General features: G+C 39.0%; 1 protein-coding gene across 1 annotated transcript in view; it reads right to left on the bottom strand.

Moving 5' to 3' along the window:
* The window catches only part of HMGA2 (high mobility group AT-hook 2), a 156,414-nt gene that overhangs the window by 130,110 nt on the left and 9,252 nt on the right, over window positions 1-17,052 (bottom strand). The window contains exon 3 of the mRNA XM_049883787.1: window positions 7,802-7,852. Within this exon, the coding sequence (XP_049739744.1) occupies window positions 7,802-7,852 (51 nt within the window). The remainder of the gene's footprint in view (window positions 1-7,801; window positions 7,853-17,052) is intronic.

The following is a 17,052-nucleotide window of genomic DNA, read 5'->3' as shown; positions in this document are numbered from 1 at the left end:
AGTTTTACCTATCTTACTAAGGCAAAACTATGCAGCATAGGAATTTTATTTATATAAAACATGAAGGTTTCCAATCTTTAGAAATATATTTACCACCATCCTTAAATACTCAGATTTGGGTGAGTATAGGTAAGTATGTGCATGACAGCATGGGTAATTTATTGTGTAAGAGGAAGTCTTGCATTTACTGTCATATAAAATGATCATTTAATTCCATGATACTTGTCATCTTATTATAGCAGAATTGTGACAACCGTCTTTGCCAGGGTTCTAGTGATCTGAGGGTATTGTGTGGAGAAATAGGACATTAGTTGGGACCACCACCTGTCTAGAATTTGCCACTCAACCATGAGTGGGATCAAAGCATGTTCTTCCATAATTATAATCTTAAAAGATCACATGATTTTTGTGGCACTGTGGCCACATCACTGGTGCAGTGGACGCCATGGTCTTTCTTTACAGTCTTAAATGGTTGATGTCTGATAGTGTGTGGCCATGCCAAACTGACCTGGATGAATGTGCTGCCCAGATCATCAATCTCTTTGTTAAAGACCTCACTTAACACAATAATAAGACTAGCACTTCAATATTAAAACAAATAAACAAGGAAGAGGTTAAGCTTGAATCGTTCATTAATGATCAAATCTAATCCTCGACTTCCAAGTACAATTTATTAGTGTTTTCATGTTTAATCCTCCAATTTTAAATGATCATTTGCAGTAAGCTATTAAAAGTAAATAAATAAACGTAAGCCACTTTTCCCCACAGGGTTCTGTTTGGGTTTGGAAAGTATACTACTTTTATCACGAAATATTGCAAAGGTGGGCATGCTCTCAAGAAATATTACTTATCAATTTTGAATGTAGTATATGCATTAGGAAATTTGTATTTTACTTATGGAGTGTATACCAAAAATTTACATGCCTTAAATGGAGCCTCTCTTGTTTTTGAAAACATGTTACTATGACAAGTTTCTAAGGGAAAATGATTTCACCTTCACGTACTCCATCAGTAGAAGTAGTTGATGTTATATCAAAGTAATTTCTGCCCTCCTGACTTCAGTACAAAGCTACAATTATCTGCAATACGCATTATTGGATCTTTTTCCTAAACAATGAAGCTATACTTCAGTGTAAACAAGGCGAGGGTTTAATCACAAATGGCTAAAAATAAAAAAAAAAAAAAAAAAAAGGAAAGAAACATCTGGAGGGAAAAAGTAATGGAAATGAAAGGCTTTAATTTCAAAATTAAGTTTCCAGGTTCCTCAATACTTTAAAGCTTGAGATCAATAGATGAAGTCCACAGGATTTCTGTCAAGCTAGTTGTAGGTTTTATTCTGATTTCTTCTTCCCCACTTGATCTTCGAATCACCACTTAAGTTTCTAGATTTCTACATACTTGGAAAAACAAAAAAGCCCTTGTTGCCGATCAAGAACCCTCACGTTTGACTAACAAATGAAATTGTATCACTTCCCTGTGTATCACAAGCTCTTTAACAAAAGAAAGGCAACTGTCCCCTCAAAATGATGGAGTAGAAATGCATGTTTTTAAATCAACATACTGCACACACCCCATTATCAAATAAAGAGAATCAGCAGCCTGAGAAAACAGCTGGGGTTTGTTAGTAACCTTCTAGTGACCAACTGAAGTTAAGCTTCAGCATCTGGTTCTTGGGTCAATTTCTAGGTCAATGTTAGTATCTCCAGGATGATTTTTTTTTTTCTTTAAAAACTATAAATTCATATTGGGGAGTATTTTCCTTCTGCTGTTAATTTCCTTTCTCATAAAAATATTCTGAAAACAAAACACCTAAAAGCTACCCTTGTTCACACTGATTTCTTCTTTTTTATTTGGTCCTTGCTTCTTGTCCTCCAGAAGTACTAGCTGCTTCACTAAGTGACATCTGGATGAAGCGTTTCATGCATGAGGATGACGTTTTTATTATTTACTGTGTTCTTGAGCCTCTCCACTCTCTACAGCTCTTTGCAGACACTCTCCATTACTAAATCAATTGTGACGAGCTCTTTTCCTAGACAACTTTGAGAAATGCAGAAAGTAGAAGTCTAACTTGGACAGAGGATTTCCTTATAGAATTCTGCAGAAGTTCTGAGAACCCGCACATCTCTGTGCCTGCACAATGAAGGGAACAGCAGAAAGGCTACTTTTCAAGTTGATGAACAACACATGACAACAAATGAGTACAATTAGAAGAAAGGCTTATAAGCTGAAATTCCCTTCTTAACCAAAGGTGATTTTTTTTTTAATATTATTTATAAGTAATTCTTAAATGTTATTCAGCATAGATATACTGGTGACATAATGATCACTTGGTTAGTCTGACACACAACTCAGTCACCTCACTCCATATGTAACTACCGGTGGCTCTAAGCAATTAGAGTTAAATAAATAAATAAATAAATAAACTAAATCCATCGCTGATGAGTCGTTCCAACTTATAGCAACCCTATAATACAAGGAGAACTGCCCCATAGGGTTTCCAAGGAGCAGGTAGTGGATTCCAAATGCCAACATTTTGATCAGCAGCCAGGCTCTTAACCACTGTGCCATTAGTTTAGGTTGCCACTAATATTGACATGAAAGTGTACAATGATGTTAATCTTAATTTCTATCATTTATTGTGCACTTACCATGCACCACACCCTCTACTAAGCCCTTTGCATGTATTATCTCACTTAATTCTCCTAACAACCCTCTGAGAAATATACTGTCTTTACCACCTTTTTTTTTTTTTTTTTTTACAGATGAGGAAACCAAACCTTTAAATGGTTATAAAATTTGCTCAAGATTCCACAGTTAACCAAATGAAGGCTAGGATCTGAACCCAAGCCATCAGAATCCAGATTCTGAGCTCCTAGCTATATTAAAAACCCAAAACCCAAGTGTAGTTGCTGAGTTGATTCTCACCCATGGAAACCTGTGTGTGCCAGAGCAGAACCGTGCTTCATAGCATTTTTCATGGCTGGTATTTTGGAAGTAGATCTCTAGGCCTTTCTTCCAAGGCACATCTGGGTGGATTCAAACTACCAAATTTTGGTTAGCAGCAGAGTCGGTAAACCATTTACACTACCCAGGGACTCCTAATTATAGAAGGAAAGTGAGTCCCCACTTATACCTCTTTCCTTTATCTCTCATCCCTTTCCACACAAAAAATACATGAAATTCCAGATTACCTCACTGTCATGGATTGAATTGTGTCCCCCATAAATATGTGTCAACTTGGTTAGGCCATGATTCCCAGTATTGTACGGTTATCCTCCATTTTGTGACTGTAATTTTATGTTAAAGGGGATGCGATTCTAACAGTACCCTCACTCAGGTCACCTCCCTGATCCAAGGTAAACGGAGTTTCCCTGGGATAAGGCCTGTACCACCTTTTATCTCTCAAGAAAGGGATGCAAGCAGAGAGTTGGGGACCTCACACCACCAAAAAAGCAGCACCAGGAGCAGAGTGCATCCTTCGGACCCAGGGTCCCTGAGCTTGAGAAGCTCCTCGACCGGGGTAGATGGAGGGCAAGGACCTTCCTCCAGAGCCAATTGGGGGAGAAAGCCTTCCCCTGGAGCTGACGCCTTGAATCTAGACTTCTTGCCTACTTTACTGTGAGAGAATAAATTTCTCTTTGTTAAAGCCATCCACTTGTGGTATTTCTGTTATAGCAGTACTAGAAGACTAAGACACTCATCAAAATAATAGGTCTGAAATCTAATTAGAATTAGGGGGAAAAAAAAGTAAAGAATAAAGAAAACAGTAGAAGCTCTGTTAACCAAAATCTAGTTAACATATTCACTGGATCACCAGGTCAGCCAACCTTCCATTCCCTCTAGAAACAAAGAATGATGTAAATTACTTCCCTACATGTACACATTTTTGATTAAGCAACTTTTGATTAACCTACTAACTACCGATGCCAATCACATGAGAAGAGAGGGCTATACTTTAGATAATTTTTTTCCAGACCTATTGCATGAAACCATAAGATTCACAGGACATATTTTAAAAAACAAAAGAACTTTTAGAAATTACAGAAGAACAAAAGGGAAATAACTTAGGTTTCAAGTTATGTGCCTAGTAAATCCAATGAGTTAAAAAATATACCTCTAATTCAAGGAAATCAGTGAGTGACACTGTTGGAAACAACTGAACTCACTATAAAGTGCAAGCCCATTTCCTATGGAAAATGCAATGATTTATTTCTTTAGTACGAGCTTTCCAGCAAAGAATGCCATTGAACCGAATGCCTTGTGACGACTGGCTGCATACTCTACCCAACAGAAGATATACAAGCAAAGAGGAAACACGCTGTCTAGAAAAAATATACAATTTCCTTTTATTTCCTCTTCAAAATACAGCAACTCTTCTTTGGGGACCAAATCAGGGGCTTGTAACAATTCGCCACACAATAGTTTCCATTCTCACAGCCAGTAAAAATTAGAACCCATGAGAATCAATGAGGATGGCTCAGCTATTCCCAGATAGACAAGGGTTTCTGTGGTGGAAGCCTCATCTGGGATTCTTAAGCCAAAAACCCACTGCTGTCAAGTCGATTCCAACTCATAGACTCATAGCGACCCTACAGGACAGAGTAGAACTGCACCATAGATTTTCCAAGGAGTGCCTGGTGGATTCGAACTACCGACCTCTTGGTTAGCAGCCGTAGCACTTAACCACTACGCCACCAGAGTTTCCTCTGGGATTCTTACGCAAAATAAACATCAGATGCTTGAAATCCGGATCGCCCAGAATGAGCAAGAATCCATTAAGAAAAAATAAATAAATAAATACATACATATATATCCTTTAATTGCACTGTGTTTTATTTCAGCTTGGCTGAAACATCATGTGTATGAGACTGAGCGGTAGGCTATAAAGCCACAGAGAGAGGCAAGCATAAACCGAGGGGACTTTGAAGTGCCAGAAGGGGCAAGTTGTAATTAATTCAGTGGCTAGCTGAGGAGCCATAGAAAGTCCCTGAGAAGAGCAGTGACATTACTGTAGGGTACCTACACAGATTAACTGGTGAACATTATAGGGTGGCCCAAACCTAGAAGAGATGAAATGTAGAAAGATCAGTTAAGGGGCCACACTTGATGGAGCTTTTTGTGCTGACTTTCATTGCATTTGCTTATAATTCATTTTATTTCATCTTAGCAACACAATTCTCATGACTTCAAAGAGCATGCCTATTTTCTATTATGTTGCCCAGCAGAAAGCTTATATAAGTCTCTCTTATTGCTTAACTCAGTGGCATAGAATGTCCTTTACACAGTTCTGATGCTTAGAAAGTGGCAGATGTATATTTGACATGCATGCTAGTATCAGCTTAGTCAACAATGTGCTCACTAGAGTATAACGGGAAGTAGCACTTTTTGACTCCTGAGACTAAGTCAAAGAAAGCCATGCAGCTTCCTCCTCGTTTGCCAGAACATGCTCTCTGGAAGCTCTGAGCACATGCAAGAAGGCAGGCTACACTGAGACTGCCATGCTGGAGAGGTAACGTGTAGGCTCCCTAGTCAACACTCCCTGATGTGCCCAGGCTTCCAGCCAGTCCTGCAAAAGAGCCAGACCTATCAGTAAAGAAGCCCCTAGATTCTAAAATCCTGGCATTAGAGTCATCTGAGTTTCCCGGCTGAAACTGCAAACATCCTGGAGCAGAAAGACAAGCCTTTCTGCTGTGCCCTGTCCATCTCCCTGACCCAAAGAATCTCTGGTTTATGAGCCAGCAATAGATAACTGGAACTGCACGTGGAACAAGGGAGGTGATAAACTCACATCTGGAATATGATACATAGTTCTGGGTGACATATTTCAAAAGATTAAAAAACAAACATGCTCGGAAGAGAATAATCAGAATATTCCTTTATAGGAAATAACTAAAAAGATTGGAGATATTCAAGCCAGAAAAGAGAACAGTCAAAGAAAAGGGTACGTGTTCATTGTCCTCAAATATCTGAAAGGCTATCACAAGTGAAAATGAAAACAATTCCTTTATATATTCCCATTAGGTATGCATAGGGACATGGAGCCCTGGTGTCGCAATAGTTACAATTAATCGCAAGGTTGGTGGTTTGAATCCATCCAGCCACTCAGCCGGAGAAAAACCTGGTGATCTACTCCCACAAAGATTACTGCCGAGAGTATCCTATGGGGCAGTTCTACTCTGTCACATGGGGTTGCTACGAGTCAAAAATTGACTTGATGACACCTAACAACAACTTATTTAACAACAACACGACTCATAGCCACCCTATAGGACAGAGTAGAACTGCCCCATACGGTTTCCAAGGAGTGCCTGGTGGATTTGAACTGCCGGCCTTTTGGTTAGCAGCCATAGCTCTCATTCACTACACCACCAGGGTTTTCACTGGTATAGTGTCACTATAGGGTCACTATGAGTCAGAACTGACTCAACGGCAACAAGTTTTTTTGGTTTTAGCAACAACACACATAGGGACAGTGAATGGAAGCTACAGGGAGTCAGACAAAAGAATTTTCTAATGTTCACAGCTTCCTAGGAAGAAAAAGGCAGCCTTAAGCGGTAGGGGGTTCCTCAACATTAAAGGTAATTAAACATATGCTGGGTGATCACCACCTGGAGGGTGGGTTTGGAGAGATTCATTCATTGAATGGAGAATTTATTCAATGAAATGACCTTACTCTAAGGTTCTCTGTAACACTAAGATGTTTTTAATCTAAAGATCATCCCCATTTCCTCGTGCTAGGAAATCTGATCCCAACACGTGTTGAGGGGAGGAAAAAAAAAAAAAAACAAGAGGAATAAATTAAATGAAAGTCAATACCAAAGTATAAATAGAAAGTGATGCAGACCTCGAGGAGAAAGGAATAGCAAACAAACGGGAAAATACAGAGGAGCATAGCAGGAAAGAAACCAAAAAGGTGGGGTCTGTAGATTAAGCCTGGGGAGAGGGAAAAGGAAGTCCAAAACACCCATCACAGACGATGCTGGGGATAGAGGATCCCCACCTTTCCTGAGAAATGGTTTCATTCATTTTTAAGACTGTCTTCTCTCCTGTCAGTGTTAAGACAGACCAGAAGAAGTAAAACACGGGGAGTGTAGCAGGAAAAGAAACAAAGTTCAAGGGGTAAAATCAGCATCGCTCCTCATCCATTGCTGAGTTTCTGGCCTCAAGGATCCCGGATCCCTGTGTCTGTGGGATCAAGTGCATTTGCAAGGATGGAGTTGTCTCTAAAATCAGAGGGCCGGAAGCAAGACAAACTGGGGGAAAAAAAACATCCTTGTTTTCTAACAAAGCCAATGTGAAAAAGAAAACACAAACCACCTAGAAAATGAGATGTGTCCAAAGCAAAGCCACGGAGGAAATGAAAAAAAAAAAAAAAAAAAGGTTAAAAAGTTATCTCATACACATTTCATCTGAATTTTATCACCATTTGTAATCAACTTCCAAGGTTTCATAATACCCTTTAACCTTAGTTACTCAACCCACCAAACAAGTCATCTCATTGTTACCCTATTTGAAGGAAGAGTGGAGACTCTTTTCATGTTGATAAGAGATAGAAAAGGGAGTCACTCCCAGGAAAGAAAAGTGTTGAGTAAACTCCTGGAGTCTAATGGTAAGAAGTGGTGATAATCTGTCGCTTGCCTTAACCCTTTCAAAGATTCATCAAACAAGAAGTTAGAAATTCCTGTCATGGGTGAAATAGGAGCAACTTTTTTTCATTAAATAAAAAGCAAAAATCAAAAATCCAGACATTTCTCTTTACAAAATAAAGAACAAAAAACAGAAGCTATATTTTATTACTCACCCATTTCCTAGGTCTGCCTCTTGGCCGTTTTTCTCCAGTGGCTTCTGCTTTCTGCAAAATGAAAAAGGAAGTCATATGGCTCCTACCTGACATTATTTATATGTGCTGCCCCAAGGGACACATTTCAAGCAAGAATGTTCTGGTCTGCAGATGAGCTATAGGGATTGTTTTAACAACCTTTTTTTTTTTTCTCCCTTAAGGCTCATCTTTGAGTGTTCTTCCCCATTTTTCAACTGCTTAACGTAGAGATATAAACCCAAACCCTCACCCTAAAGATGGCGAGCTCTTCTGGAATGCAGGAAAATGCTTTTAGAAAGCTATTTTGCTCTAATTTTTGGCCATGATTAAAAAACATTATTCCCACATATCTATAATTACACAAATTAGCATTTTAGAAAGTTAAAGTTTCTTAAAAGATCAAGGTTTTCTTTCCATGTCTCAACCAAAGTTACAAAAATTAATAATGATGTATTGCTTTACAATTTACAAAGCACTCCCACCTACACTGCTGTCCAAAGCAAGTCTAAATGTTAGAAATACATAAGCATTCTGATTCAAAATAACAAACATTCGGTCACTTCTACAGGGCTAATTTCCTGTGCCTTGTCAAAAACAATCACCTGTCAATAAGTTCACCAACCAAATGACGACCCTAATGACCTAAACCCAAAAAGCAGGGAGAAAAAGAAAAGAAAAAAAAAAAAAAAACTGGCAGAAATCAATTCCCTGGAATGGAAGTTATGGGTGCCTAAAAATAATAATTAATTTTTTAAAAAGTACATTATGAATTACAATTCCACATGAAACACAGACCTGACATGAATATATTTCTATCTTGAGAGTTTGTTCCATTCCTTTACTTGAACAGATGCTTCTGATATCATAGTTGTTTTTCCCCTTTTGTATCAAATTTTTACATTGTCTATAGTTAATCTTTTCTCGGTTTTTGTGACCCCTATCCCAACCCCAAACACACACACACATATCACATACACTTATAAAAATGTGTTTATACGACGAGAGAGTGGAGGGAGAGAGCGGGCTGTCTCATTAGCGGGAGAGTAATTGGGAGTGTGTAGCAAGGTGTATATGGGTTTTTGTGTGAGAGACTGACTTGATTTGTAAACTTTCACTTAAAGCACGATAAAAATTATTTTAAAAAATGTGTTTATATTTTTTAGGATAAAGAAAGTTTAGTACATATTGCTCTGTGCGTAAGAATCATTCAAAGGCTATATCAACACACAAAAAAAATAGGATAACTTGTTTTGTGTTTTACTTGTGTCACCTGAGTTAGCAACCAGTAGGTAGTTGATACTAAAATTACATGATATAATTTGGCAGTCTACACACTGCCAAATGAGACTCTCCTCTTTCTCTCTGCAATCTGCCTGGTAAAAATAGATATAGGTGATAGACAGACAGAGAAATAAATAAAATAAGCTGTAAGATTTCTTACCAGTAATCTCTCTCTGATCTGGCATTATTCAACAAGTCACATGAATTAACCCAAATTGTCTATAATAGTAACATTACCAGTAACCAGTTGCCATTGACTGGATTCCAACTCATGGAAACCCCATGCATGTCAGAGTAGAACTGTGATCCACAGGCTTCTCAGTGGCTGATTTTTTGGAAGTAGACTGCCAGGCCTTTCTTTCAAGGTACCTTTGGGTAGACTTAAACCACTAACCTTTCAGTTAGCAGCCGAGCTCATTAACCATCAACTCTCATTTACTGAGCATTTAAAATGCCCCAGGCACTGGGCTAAGTCAATCACCTTACATTTGTTACATTTGATCCTTACAACCATCCTACGAGGTTAAAAAAAAAATCCATTGTCATCCAGTCGATTCTGACTCATAGCTACCCTATAGGACTGAATAGAACTGCCCCATAGGGTTTCCAAGGCTGTATTCTTTACCGACGGCACTGGGTTATTCTTTACAGAAGCAGACTACCACATCTTTTTCCCATGGAGCGGCTGGTGGGTTTGAACCACAGACCTTTGGGTTAGCAGCAGGGCACTTAACCACTGTACCACCAGGGCTCCTTCCCTATAATGTAAGGACTATTATTTCTCTTATCTTGTAAATAAGCAATGGAGTCTCAGGTAGGTAAATAACTCACCAAGGTCATAAACAAAGCTGGTAAACAGCAGAGCTAGAATTTGAACACAGTTCTGTTTGACTGTAAAGACTGTGTCCCTACCCTCCTAATAATGCCACTTCCTCTTATATAAATATTTGCTGCCCTAAGAAAATATTCTGGGAAACCAAAATTGTTACTGATTCTGCTAATTTCCCAGAACAAAAGGAAACCTGGTAACCTTTTTAGGAGCTCTACCAGTGTGGTGTCACTAGGGCTGATGTCACCCAATGTGGTAACTCACGGTGTCACCTCTCCCCTCCACGGGCCTCCTCCTGTGCCATATCATACAGAATCCTTAGTAATTTTTTTTTTTTTTTACTGATGTTACTCAAAAATTTTAATTCCCATATATCACTCCTTCCTTACAGAGCCACTGTGAGTCAGAATCAACTCACAGCAACAGGTTTGGTTTTGGTTTTTGGTTTTCCTTTAATTGGAGCCTTGGTGGTGTAATGGTTAAGAGCTCTGACTGCTAACCAAAAGGTCAGCAGTTCGAATCTACCAGCCACTTCTTGGAAACCCTATGGGGCAGTTCCACTCTGTCTTATAGGGTCACTATGAATCAGAATCAACTCAACGGCGATGGGTTTTCCTTTAATTACTACTCAATTCTCCAAAAAGTTATTGATAGAAGTTCACGAATACTAATTACCACAATATTGCAGCTAAAACACCAGAAAATTTGACAAAATCAGCAACTATAAAAACACTGGCCATAATGAAAACAACGCATGTCAATGTAATTGGGTAATAATGACAGCTCTGACTGGAGCGCATCCAGGAGATCCTGACTCATAGCAACTCTATAGGAGAGAGTAAAACTGCCCCAGAGGGTTTCTGTGTTAGGCTGTGTTCTCTAGAGAGGTAAAACCAGTACAGCGTTTCCAAGGAGTGGCTGGTGGATTTGAACTGCTGACCTTTTGGCTAGCAGCCGAGCTCTTAACCCCTTCGCCACCAACACATCAGAAGGTTCAAAAAGTAAATTAGCATAGAATTTTAGCCTTGTAGGTATAGTGATACGTGTAAGTTGGGCTTACGAAAAACGTTTTTGTTATTATAACTACAGGAATATTCTTATAGACAGTTACTCTGGTGTCACCCCTACTGACAGTGTCGCCCGGTGTGGTCTGCACCTCCTGCACCCCACAGTGATACAACTGAGCTTTATGGATTTGTCAGATTTGGGTACGCTGAAAGTCGTTTTATTAGTTTTGAGTGACTCCACAAAGGAATCCTTTATTGTCAGGGTTGAGTGGTATCATCTTACCTTCAGTCATTGGGAATGAATTAAATTAAGTAAAAGCCAGGCACCAAAGTGAATCATACTTTCTGAAAGAGTGCTGTCTCAGCGAGAGAGGGCAAATGTCCTCAAAGAAACAGATGCTACTTTGGAAAGCTTAGGTTCAAATCCCTACCCTGCCATCTTAGCTTTATGACTTTGAGCAAGTCCTTGATGGAGCAAGTCCGCTAATTTGGCTTCATCTGTAACATGGAGATAACTCCTGTGAGAGTGCTGAGGTAAATTATGTGCTCAATAAATTGTTCTCTTCCTCCTTAAACAAGGTAGAATTTTCAAAGGGAATGTTTTCCTACAAATCAACCCAATCTCAGAGAGGGTTCGGTCCAAGAAATATTCCATTACGGTCATCAGTCACCTTGAGAATGAAGCTTTTAAGAAACTCTTTGGCTAGTATCCCCACCCCCAAGTGCCGTCAAGTCAAAGTATATGGTGAGTTATATGAGTACATAACTTTTCTAGTGCACATGCAGCACCTGATTTAATCTTTGGGAGCAACTGTAAGACTGCAGTTTAGTTTACCCAGTAGTAAATTACACAAACATGTAAGATAGAATCCTTCTTAATGGAAATGTGGAAAGCGGGGAGCTTGAGGAGATGAGGCCATTGACCCTAAAGGCTAAGGTGCTACACCAGGCCTTTTCTACACCGTTGTTAGGTTTCAGGGGCTATGATGTGATCTGGGTGTATCTGAATCTGCTGGAGACAGGGTTGTTTTCTAAAAGGGTTTCATTGCCTTTCAAAGTCAGAGAAAGTAAATCCTTCAAAAAAGCCCTTCAAATAAGACGCCTTTTAAATGAGCAGCTCATTTACAGAGAACCTTCTCGAAAACAAAATTTGCACCATTAACTAAAGGACAAAATACCACGATTATCACTTGGACTTGTTAAAAGCAAACTTGCTCCTTGGTCGATCAGGCCAGTGTTTCATGTAAACTGAAACCCTCTTCTGAGACATCTAGAAGAAACACATTAGCTGTGCTGTGTGGCGGCAATCTGGGAGGTTTTCATTGTTCTTTAAAACTCACATTATTTAATCATTCTATTCAAACTCCACAAAGGCTGCAAAACAACCAAGGTTTTAGTTTGTAAACCAGCAGAGATCCAAGACTTTTACATATCAGAAAACACTGGCTTTCACGTTTTTTTCCTGTGTTTAATGCTCTTCGGGATATTATTTTTCAATAGAAAACAAAGAAAACATTTGAGGGGCTTGTTTTGTTTTTAATGTCAACATATGCAATACTGTGGAAGTGTATATTTGGTTTTCCTTTGCCAGAGTGGAATTTGGTTCTATACTACAAACTCATGTATAAAGGAGACATAACTAGTTCTAAGTATTTATTCCTTATGGTGGGGGCGGGGCGCAGAGGTTAAGAATTCTGTACTTGTGAGAACCAGGGCTTCAAACCGGTTCATTCTGGTTCAAACCCCTGCTGATAATTTACATTTCTGATAGTTCCCAGGCGACGTTAATACTGCCATTTAGGGAACAATTCTGACAACTGAGAACCCCTAGTAGAGCAGTGGTTCTCAAAACGTATTATAAGTAAGAATTACCTGGGAATCTTGTAAAAATGTCAACTCCAATTCAGTGTATCTGGGGCGGAAATGCAAATTCTCAGCAGGGGTTCGACATGGAAGGAATCAATCCAAAGCCCTGATAAGAACTGAAATTTCAGACTAGTACCATCATTACTATGCTAATGTTTGCAACTATCATAAATCAATGTCTAAAAGTCTGTTATTTCTTCCTTGGTTCTTTTAATCACACTTTTGCTTTTTTTTTTAAAAAAAAGTGCAGATTCACAACTGTATATTTTATAATATGCTTTCAAAGCAAGTCATGAGAGTTGGGAGGAGTATGAAACAGAAGTGTGATTATTTCTGTAAGAAGTTCTGATAGTTCAGTTCTTAAATGTACTCCACATAACAAAAAATGAAGAAATAAAATTAATTCATCCAGCAGATACATTTCTTGAAATTGGAAACAATGCCTAGCATCATGCCTGGGACACTCAGGTGCTCAATACGTATTTGTTGAATGAAGGAAGGAAAAAAAGAAAAGAAACACTGTTGCTTGTGTTTCGTGTGTGTATGTCTTATTTCTCTCTTGTCATCAGAATTCTAGAGCTTGGTAGGACTTTAGTCTAAGTCTTTCCTTTAACAAATCAGAAAACTTCTAGATGTGCTATCATGCCCTATGGATTATTTGGGGGGCCACAGTCTGTGGATATTGGTTGCAGTGGGCTAGTATTTCCAATCCCTTTATAAGCTTGTAGAGAGCTGCCCCCCAAAGGTTTCTCAAAACTTACCTTCTATCCTGCCTTTCAGGTTTTTGGAGGTAACAGAAATCTAGCTTTTAGCAAATATTTTACAAAAGATTTGACAGCACATAGTAGTGGAAAGAGTACAAGCTTTAGAATTAATGCTGGATTCAAACTCAGGTGCTCCCCTTCAGTGGATGTTTAACTTGAGAAATGTCCGTTTACATCTCTAATCAAGAGTTTTCTCATTTGGGAAGCAAAGACCATAACGATCTAAGAATTAAAGGAGCAAATACACATGTAAAGAGCCTGACAAAAATGACAACATTTAGTAGTTACTCAAATGTAGTTTCTTCCCTCCCCTCTACATTCTAAAATGATACCCTTAAAATGAATACCTCACAATTCTGTAAGTGTCCAAAGGGATTTTCAGAGCTCTATCTTACTTAAGTAAGGCAAGCTATTAACTTCCTCTGTTTCAAAAATGCAGGTTAAACGACCGGCCCATGTTCGTAAGTGGTGGAAATGAGACCCAATCTGATTTCAAGGCAATAAAGGATCTGTTCTTCTGGGAGACAGTCCCGTATAAAATAAAATAACAATGGGCAAAAAAAAAAAAAAAAAAGAGCTTCTGGGGTGGAAATCAAATGAGTAGTTAAAAGTAAAACATTCCCAAGTTTCCTATGAAGACATAGAAAAGGCTTGAAATTGGGAACCAAGAGAATAATTCACTTCTGACTTTCGGATCAAATTTAGATAGCTATTGATTTATTGCTATTCTTAATGATCTCACCAGATTTTATATGTATTTCAATGATGCATGAAAACCAGAATTTCTCCAAACCTAATCAGTGGATCTGCACACACACACACACACACACACACACACACACAAAACGCTAGAAAAAATTTGGTGTGGTGGTGCCCTGTTTTGTTTTCATGTCTCTTGATCGTTTTTAAGACTAAGGCCTGTCGAAGTTAAGAGGGTATGAAGCAGACTATCCAAAGTCCATCTAAAGCCGCTTTTTTTTTTCCAGTTGCTTTTTTAAAATACAAACAGTGTAAATACTGGGCACTGGCCTCAAAATCAACTGGACTAATCAATCAGACTAGGCATTGGGTAAATTCTCATTTTATTCTCATTTTACCTTGTTGATAATCCAGTTCTGCGGGTTTCCAAATTTAAGGGCAACTATTTTCAGTCTTGAAAACACAAGTTTGCTATCACAATATAGTTTCCAGTAGGTAAAATAAGAAAATTCCATCACGCATTGTAGTTCATGCCCACTTTACCCAAGGAAGCCCTTACTGTCACCTCTCATGTCATTATTATGCACAGACACGTCTTCATCTAAACAAACTTGTTAAAAACAAGGCCAAAATAACAGGGACAGTTATTATTTTCAAAGTTTAAGATTATCCTCCTTTAAAGCTTCTCTTTACCTCTTTAGTAATCAGAAAAATCAATAGCAATGATACAAGAGTCCACAGGGTTACTTTCTGAGCAAACGGGGTCGCTATGAGTTGGGATTGGCTCAGCAGCACCCAGCAACAACATTCTGGAGAAAAGAATGGAGAAAGAGCACGACTGCACTGCTGTCGTTAGCTGCCCTGGAGTCAGACGCCAACACATGGCCGCCCCACTCACAACTGCCCAATCCTGCCCCATCCTCGTGATGGGTTGCAGATTGGACCATTGTGATCCATAGGGTTTTCACTGGCTGATTTTCGGAAGATTGCTAGGCTTTTCCTCCTAGTCTGTTCTTAGTCTGGAAGCTCTACTAAAACCTGCTCAGCATCACAGCAACACGCAAGCCTCCACTGACAGGTGGTAGGTGTGCATGAAGTGCGCTGGCTGGGAAATCAAACCCAGGTCTCGCACGCGGAAAGCGAGTAATCTACCACTGAGCCACCAATGTCTCATGACCACACTGTTGTTGTGTGCTATCAAGTTGATTTCAACTCACAGTGTCCCTATAGGACAGCGTAGAGCTGCTCCATACATAGGGTTTCCCAGGCTGCAATCTTTATGGGAACAGATCGCCAGGTCTTTTCTTCTTGTGGAGCAGCTGGTGGGTTCACACTGCTGCCAACCTTTTGGTTATCAACTAAGTGCTTAACTGTTGTGCCACCAGGACTCCTTATGACTGTACTACTCCTGGTTAAACCAAATAGAAGATGCCATACTAATAATTAAGTGTATTGCAGCAATATAAATAAAAAGCCCAAAATAGGTTCAGTTCTCCATTCATCTTTTTTCTCCTGCTTGACAGAACAAAGATTTAAAACAAAAAGCTTCAGAATCTAGGACTGTGATATTCATTGCTCCATCACTGGGCCAAGCTATGTGGTTCCCAGGTAAGCTCTGGAAACTACAGAAAGTCAACTAACAAGACAAGACAGGTTTAAATGACTTAACTGACATATAATCCTCCTCACCGCCCATCTAGCCTCAAGAAAGAACTGAAATGCAACAGAACACCAATCTGGTATATTCTACCTCCTTAGCAAAATGATCTGTTGAGACCGTGAGATAATGTCCCAGAATGTAGGTCAGCCAAAGTATTGGGGAGCTTTTAATGAAAGATTTCAGATGATCATTTCCAGAGAATAAGAACTATGAGTCCCTTGACATAAAGTTACTTAATACAGAAATTCAAATGGATCTGAATCTCCCATATTTGGACCATCTTTGGTAACTCAAAGGCACTGCCAGACAGAATTTACTGATACATTAAGACTCTGTCCTTCCTGGCAAAGTGAAGCAAAAACGAGTCAATATCTAAGTAATTCGGCCTAAAATGTCAAGATAACAGAGAAATCAGTTGGGCTTTACTTAATTCCACCCACCTGAATTCATGTGTACACTCAGATAGTACCCTGGATCCCACAGTGGAACCTGTCCCTAGAAATACAGGAATCAAACTACATCATATTTGTAACTGTAATAACCATGGGCCAGAATTGTATGACAATTCCCAATGCCATCTTTCCCTGACTGACTTATTATGAGACCTTTGCTTACATAACTCTCCAATTGGGCACACTATATTCTGAAGAAAATCCTATCCCTCACTTAACATCTATGCTCTAAAATTTATCTGAGATGGAGAGTAAAATCCACATTCTAAAATATCTGTACCTGGCATTAGTAATAATTTATGAAAATCAACCACATTTCTGGGAATGTAAATGATAAGAAGGAGCACAAACCCACCTTTAGTATTCAGTTAATATTAGGCTTCCTCTATACTAGCAAATTGAAGAGAAATATTAAATGTTTATCCTCAACACATTAAAGTATCCACCACTTGTCTATCAGTTTGTCGTACTGTGGTGGCGCAAGTTGCTGGAAGCTATGCCACCAGTATTTCAAATACCAGTAAGGTCAACCATGGTAGACAGGTTTCAGCAGAGCTTCTAGACTAAGACAAGAATCTACTTCTAAAAAATTGGCCAGTGAGAACTTATGAATAACAGTAGAACTCTAATATAGTAACAGAAGATGAGCCCCTCAGGTTGGAAGGTACTCAAAAC

This window comes from Elephas maximus, chromosome 4 (genome assembly GCF_024166365.1).
Source record: "Elephas maximus indicus isolate mEleMax1 chromosome 4, mEleMax1 primary haplotype, whole genome shotgun sequence".
Lineage (NCBI taxonomy): Eukaryota > Metazoa > Chordata > Mammalia > Proboscidea > Elephantidae > Elephas > Elephas maximus.
The sequence above is the reverse complement of the archived record's forward strand: the minus strand, read 5'-3'. Positions and strand labels throughout refer to the sequence as shown.